General features: G+C 45.4%; 1 protein-coding gene across 1 annotated transcript in view; it reads right to left on the bottom strand.

Moving 5' to 3' along the window:
- The window catches only part of LOC129133642 (5'-AMP-activated protein kinase catalytic subunit alpha-1-like), a 65533-nt gene extending 58755 nt beyond the window's left edge, over nucleotides 1-6778 (bottom strand). The window contains exon 1 of the mRNA XM_054653271.2: nucleotides 6643-6778. Within this exon, the coding sequence (XP_054509246.1) occupies nucleotides 6643-6778 (136 nt within the window). The remainder of the gene's footprint in view (nucleotides 1-6642) is intronic.
- Nucleotides 6779-7733: the final 955 nt, after the last annotated feature.

A 7733-nucleotide genomic window follows, 5' to 3' on the forward strand; every position in this document is an offset into this window, starting at 1 on the left:
CTGCCTTCCTTAGCAAACACCTGTCTTTTCAAACCAAGACAGATTTTGGCACCCAATGTGAGGCATGAGGGCATCTACAGAAAAAGGGTGAAAAAGGAGTAACAATTCTTGAGTAACCTAATTTTTGTGTGCTGGATATAGAAATCTCATTAGGTATCGCTATGTGGTCTAGCTTACCCTGGTTTGGGTGGCATGTGGTCGTGGCTATATTTCTCCCATTTGCAGCCCCTTATCTAAACATGGGTCCTATAACTTCAGGCTACTGTGGCTGTTATCCAGTTTGATTTATGGGTTAATGAGGTGAGGAATTAATAGATTTTTAAGTTCCTCTGGAAGGTGGGCACATCGATTCAGAGCTATCATACACTAACTATATGTTTTTGGGGTTACTTTAATAATGGTACTTACTGTGAGGAAATTACACTGGGGGAAATTTTCTCCCAACCCTTCAACCAGCTCTTTGGGTCTACCCCACCAGTTTTTAAAGGGTTCAAATCTTCTCTAAATGCTAATGATTTCATACAGTGGTTGGTGTTACTGATATGTCTGTTAAGCCTGTTCATTTTAGCATTCAGAGATAAGGGAAGATTGATTTGGATAACCACCCTGATACCCACCCCAGAGAATAGGGATGTTGCCCCACCGCCTGACCCTGCCCTGCAGCCCACCTCAGAAATGAACCACCCAGACTGGGGCTCTGGTGAAGGAGATATGCCAGGATGGGCCAGATGCTGAAGAACTATATTTCCCCAGCTGGTGAGAAACCCTCTCCCTGCCTCGAAGAGGAAGAGTCTGATGGTGCAGCAGTGGAACCCACAGACATTACAACTACCCAGGTTCCAGCTGAACCGCAGGGGCAGTCACAGCCAGCAGCAGTCACCCCCTGTGGAAACGAGGAAGTCTAAGATGAAATCAGAGCACCCAGATAATAAGGATAAGAAAGGAGGGCCCTCACAACCCGCAGGGGAGCCAACAGTTGAGATCATCACCGAGTCCCCGAGATATGAAATTCTCTGTAATCTGCACAAAGACATTGTACAATGGGGGCGTGAGGCTTATACAACCTGGTACAGGTGTGCAACTGGATGGTGGTGAGGCAAGGAATTTGGCACCCTTGACCCAGGACTCAGGTGTGAATCAGGTATTTGTAAGGGAGCCAGAGCCCCTTTCCCTCTGGGAGCAGCTTTTAATGAGTGCAAGTGAGAAGTTTGTCCACAGAGAGAGAATGCAGGAGTACCATCATAGAATGCGCTAGAAGACCCTTGAGTGTTAGGAAGGATGAAAGTTTGACAAGAAAGTCTCACAGATATGTATGCTTAGCAGAAAGATTTTTAAATGTAGAGTCTGATGAAGGAATAGACATGGAAGCAAGTTTTGATATAGAAGAAAAGAATTGCTGAGCCAGTCTTACTGGCTAACCAAGGAGGCAAAGGGTATGTTAGTTAGAAGGGGTTTTTATGGCTTAGAGCAAAGGATAAACCCACCTCAAACAAGAAGATGTTTTTACCAAGCAGAAAGATAGCACAGGCAAACAAGTCTGCCAATGTTGCAAGTAGAAAAAAGGTCTCAGAATTTTCCACTGCAAGAAAACTGAAAAACAACTTCTAGCTTAAACTGTAATGTACTAAATTTAGTGATTGGAGAATAGTAACATGAATATGGTAATTATAGTAGTTATGATAGGCTATAGATAATAGTTAAGGTATAGATTGGTTCTACTGTATTAAGATGCTAAGCAAAGAAAAGTATATAATGCATTGTAACCAAAACCAAAGGGTCTCCAGGCCTGCCTGCAGCTGGAGCTGACAGCTGTAGGCACAGGCTCTGTCGCCCACAACCCGGGACTGCTGTAACCTCTTGGATGGAATAAACTGCATTTTGGAGAGCCGCCTGGAGTCCCGCATCTCTCATTTAGGCTCTTACACTTGAGGAAGGGATCCAACAGCTGAGAGAAGTGGTGGTACTGGAAGTACTCTTTGAGAGGGATTGATGGCATGATAATGACCCCAACAAGGTCAGGTGCACAGGGCAAATGTTGTGGAATCTGGCAAATCTAGGGCCATCTCAATACACCACCTTGATTGCAATGATTAATGCTGATAACAACTGATACAGTGGGTTCTGTCACCAACAAGCTTAGAAATTACAAGAGTATGATCAATGGCGTGATGCAGGCGCATGTCTCTTCTGTGATTAAGGACCTCAAAGAAGGGATGAGGGAGGTGGCGAAGGAGGAGGTGAGGAGGAACAGTTCCCATTTAGCACCAGTACGAGTCACAGGCCCCAAAGTCACAGCCCAATGTCTCCCAGCTAGAGAGAGAGGGTGCACCTCACGAGCTGACCTGTGGTTCTTGCTGCGCGACCATGGGGAAAACATGGGAAGGTGAAAATGGGAAACCCACTTCTGTCCTGGCAGCATGGGTGCTTCAACTCAAGGAGAGAAACACTAACCAAGGGAGTTCCACTAAAGTGAAGGTAGCCTCAGCCTCCCATGACTGAGCTGCCGGGTATGATCTGTCAGATCCCCTTGAAGGAACCTCTAGTATGTATGCCCAGGACTAAAATTATACCCAGGGCTAGAGGGGCCCTGTGTCTAGCCAGGAAGAGGCACAGGAAAACCGGGTCTTTTAGATGGTGTGGATCTGATGGCCTAGCACATCAGAGCCATAAAAATATGAAGCATTCGTTGATACTGGTTCACAGTGTACCCTAATGTCATCGGGACATGTGGGGGCAGAACCTGTTTCCATTGCCGGAGTAATGGAGAGATTGCAGCTATTGACCCTGTTGGAAGCCAAGCTGAGCCTGACTGGGAAGGAGTGGCAGAAACATCCTATTGTGATCGGCCCCAAGGCCCCATGTATTCTGGGCATAGACTTCCTCCGGAACGGCTATTACAAAGACCCAAAGGGTCTCAGGTGGGCTTTTGGAATAGCTGCTGTAGAGGCAGAAGACATTAAGCAATTGAACACATTGCCTGGACTATCAGAAAACCCATCTGCAGTAGGACTCCTGAAGGTGGAAGAGCAACGAGTACCAATTGCCACCTTGACAGTGCACTGCTGGCAGTATTGGATGAATCGAGATGCCTTGATCCCCATCCACAAAATGATCCATGAGCTGGAGAGCCAAGGGGTGGTCAATAAGGCCCACTCACCCTTCAACAGTCCCATTTGGCCTGTACACAAGTCTGACAGAGAATGGAGATTGACTGTGGACTATTGTGACTCGAATGAAGTGACTCCACCACTGAGCGCTGCTGTGCTGGACATGCTGGAACTCCAGTACGAGCTGGAGTCCAAGGCAGCAAAGTGGTACGCCACTATTAACATTGCTAACGCATTTTTCTCCATTCCTCAGGCAGCAGAATGCAGGCCTCAGTTCGCTTTCACCTGGAGGGGCGTGCAGTACGCCTGGAACCGACTGCCCCAGGGGTGGAAACACAGCCCCACTATCTGCCATGGACTGATCCAGGCTGCACTGGAAAAGGGTGAAGCTCCAGAACACCTGCAGTATATTGATGACATAATTGTGTAGGTTTCTTGGTTTAGGGCAAATTTGGGAGAGAACTCTTAAAGGGGTTTTTTTAGAAAAGCAGATTTAATTGAAAGTCTGCCCATGTCCCCAAAAGTAAAGCCAATAAAGAGCACCAAAACAATCAGCAAGTAGACCAAGCTGCAAAAATAGAAGTATGAAAAATAGATTAGCAACACAAAAAAAAGTTATTCCTAATTCAATAAGCCCATAATACCTCAAGTCATCAAAGTAGAGATACCACCTATAAGTAAGCACGAAACCAAAAAGTGAATTTAACCATAGACAGTATTTCTCAAGTTATCCATGACTATAAGACGTGTGCTACCATCAAACAAGCCAAGCGAATAAAGCCCCTGTAATATAGTGGACAGTAGTCCAAATACAAGTATGGAGAAGCCTGACAGATTAACGACATCACACTGCCCCAGACATGCCAAAGCAAGCCTTACATACTCACAATAATAGAAGCCACCACAAGATAGTTAAAAACTTACCCTGTGCCTCATGCTACAGCCCATAACACCATCCTAAACCTTAAAAAGCAAGCCCTTTAAAAGCATAGTTGTGGCAGTCATATTTTCTGGAAAAATCCCTTCACCCAGGATTTTTCTCCTGGGAAGCCTCAGAGAAAAAGGAAAACAATATTATCTCATTGTTTCTCCTGTGTTTTGCTGCATTGGGATGTGTTTGGAGATTGTTTATCCAACAGGTGATTGTTTCATTGGTTTCATGTGAATTGTTTTGACTTAATGACCAATTACAGTCAAGCTGTTTTGGGGCTCTGGAAAGAGTCACAAGTTTTCATTATTATCTTTTTAGCCTTCTGTAAGTATCCTTTCTCTATTCTTTAGTATAGTTTACTATAGTATTCTTTAATATCATATAGTATCATAAAATAATAAATTAGCCTTCTAAGAACATGGAGTCAGATTTATCATTCCTTCCTTTGTCTGGGAACCCCACAAATACGATACATAGTACCCCTGAGAGGATTGAGTCAGACAACAAGACTCATTTCAAGAACAGCCTTATCAACACCTAAGCTAGGAAACATGACATTAAATGAGTATACCATATCCCCTACCATACACCAGCTACAAGAAAAGTAAAGAGGTACAATAGACTATTAAAAACCACCTTAAAAGCATTAGGTAAGAAATCTTTCAAAAATTAAAAGCAACATCTGGCAAAAGCCACCTAGTTAATTAACAACCGAAGCTCTACTAACCGAGTAGGCCCTGCCCAATCTGAACCTTTACATAGAGTAAACAAAGTCCCAGTAGTACATGTCAGAAGTTTGTTAGAGAAGACAGTTTAGAGCAATTCTGCCTCAAGTACAGACAAAGCCATTCGTAGAGTTGACTTTACTCAAGGACCAAGTTACACATAGTAAATAATACAGAAAGATAAAAGAACGCGATGTATACCTCAAAGAAATCTGATTGTTGAGTAAAAACTATATATAAATATCACTGTTTGCTGAATGTTACTGCCATTGTCTGTGTATAACTGTATATTAGATGTATAATATATATGCCTATAAAGTTAAAATATATATTAAATTTAGTAGCAAGCTAACAATATGGGGATAAGGGGTGGAATGTCCTGAGTTAACTATATAATATTTTATCCCAAATCATCTGTTCTTTTTATGCTAAATAATAAGTTTTACACCTTTAAGACTTATTCCAGAGAGTAAAGGAGAAAGAGAAGAAGCACACAGTTTGTTTTCAGACATTGCACTCACTCCTCCACATTCCTACTCCTAGACTATTGTTGTCTACAGATAAACAAACAACAAGACAAAACTCTCCTTTGTTTTAGTTAATTTTAGCTAACTGAAGCAAAAAAAGTTTTCTAAACTGTAGGTTTTTTTCCCTTTTCTTTAAACTTGTTTAAACCTACTCTAGACTAAACACCCAAAAAAGCACCAGCAGCTCACACCTGTAGCCCACCGGGCCGGGCCTGGGCCGTGACATTTCCAGTGCCAGAGAAACTGATAAGAGACTGAGTGAGCCAAGCTACAAGCCAGGGAGGGGACTTTTCTGAGTTTGTCATCTCTTTTAAAGCAACAAGAACTTTTATTGTTTGATATTGTTTAGGTTTTATTGTTTAATAAACAGGTTTTTTCCACTCTTCTCCAAAAAAGTATTTTTTCCCAAACCAGTTAAAGGAAGAGCCAATTAAATCTGCTTTTCTAGAAGAACTCCTTTAGGGATTCTCTCCCAAATTTGCCCTAAACCAAGACACATGCTTATTTCTCCCCTTGTAGAGTGAAGCATCTTGTCTCCCTTATAAGGGCATCAAGTATTAATATTTGTGTGGCAAAACATACAGACGGCTCAAGAATTAAGAATATCTACTTTCATTACATATCTGATGATGATTTATATAAATGCAGCATAAGTAGCTTCCAACAATTATTTCTGTAAATACAGAAGAGAAAAATTTTGCTTTTCCTATGATTACTTCCCATTAGAAGTCCCTACCCCAGAGAAGTTAGCTAATACAACTCCCCTTTCCTGAAAGACGTTCACAGCATATCAGACAATATTTCCACACCACCACACCCAGTCGACATCATTCAGAATGTAGCCCCGGCCACCACCCTGTAGCCACTACATCTAGGGGTGAGAGTCCAGTTAACAGCCCATGAAATGCCTTCTCGCGGTCACCCCGAAAACACGTCAGCCCTACATCGCTCTCCCTAACCCCTTTCCCACCACCGCCGTCGGCCCCCGGTGCTAGGGCGGTCACATCCCAGTGACCCACCGGGCTCGACAGATACAGCCGGGCACTACCCCCAATGAAACTCAGACCCCATCCCCAACACTCTGAGCAGGAAACAGATTAGGACCAATCCCAAACTAAGGTGGCAGTCCAGCCCCAAAACTCCCCACCACTCCAATCAGGCCTCAACGGTCACCTGACTCCAGCCCCAGAGGACTGGCTGCTGTCAGGCGACCGTAGGCAGCCATGTCCCTCAGCCGGAAATGGAGACTCCATTGCTCAGCCCAACACACCTGCCCAGCACGCTACCCCCTGCAGCCCGACTGGACCGTGCACTCCATGGAGCAGACGAGAGTCCCACTCCCTGCCGCTCACCTTTGACTTTGCCGAAGGTACCGACGCCGAGCGTGTCGCCCAGGATATAGTGCCCAATCTTCACCCGGCCATGCTCATGCTTCTGTTTATCTGCCACTGCCACCGCCATCTTGAGCCTAGGGCCGAGCCTGCTCATAGACCGCGCCCGCGCCTGTGCCGCAGTACTAGCAGGGGAGGAGCAAACAAATAACGTTCATCAACCAAATTGGGAAGTGATCTCAGCACTTATCACTTTCCTGCCCTCCCCTGGGGCAAATCCTTGCTGTTGGGTGGGGGAAGGCTGGGTCGGCTCAGTGGCACCCTAAGGGGTGAGGCTTCTGCAGGTGGGCCCTGCTGGCAGGGCATAACGGCAGGATGGAAAGAACAGCCCCCGGAAACTGTGGGGCAGAGTGAGGGGGCTGGGATGTTTTTATGCCACCTTCCCTGGGAAATATTGGAAATATGCACAGATTTCAGGACCGGGAGGGAAGGCAGTCATAAAGCGCTTCTCAGCAGCGGTGGCAGTTTCCCTCAGCTCTGGCGTGGTGCAAGGAGCTGACCTGGGCCCACTGGCGTCAGAAGTGGCACCGCCTGGAAGCTTAAGCTCCCTCTTATTCCTGGCTAGCACCGCAATTGCCCGCGAGGTCTGTGCCTGCAGGCAGTGGGAAGTTAGGGCTAAGTGCTCCCCACAATACGGCTTGTCCTTCCTGATGCTAAAGTGAGGAGATGTGTCGAACATAGGCATACTTTCAATTGAGAAATTGTGATAGTACAATGAGATTGCTAGGCTGTCTTCATTGTCACAGCCACGGGGTGCCATGCAATGTGCTGCTGCACACTGCAAGGCCTGCCTGTGGAGAGCATACAGCAGCTCTCACTGGGGTGGTGGCTTGTATTGATTTGCACAGCCTGGTTTTTGGTAATAGGGGACCACAAAGATGCCTCCTGTGAAAAGCTGCTGGAAGCTTCCCACCATGTCCAGCAGAGCCAATGGCTGATGGCTCTGAAGATGGACATGCTGCTGGCCAAAACTGGGCCAACAAGAGAGGCTGGTAATGCCTCTGTGATTAAATATTTAAGAAGAAAATTAAAACAAAAGTCACAGGATTTTG

Source organism: Agelaius phoeniceus, chromosome W (genome assembly GCF_051311805.1).
Source record: "Agelaius phoeniceus isolate bAgePho1 chromosome W, bAgePho1.hap1, whole genome shotgun sequence".
NCBI lineage: Eukaryota > Metazoa > Chordata > Aves > Passeriformes > Icteridae > Agelaius > Agelaius phoeniceus.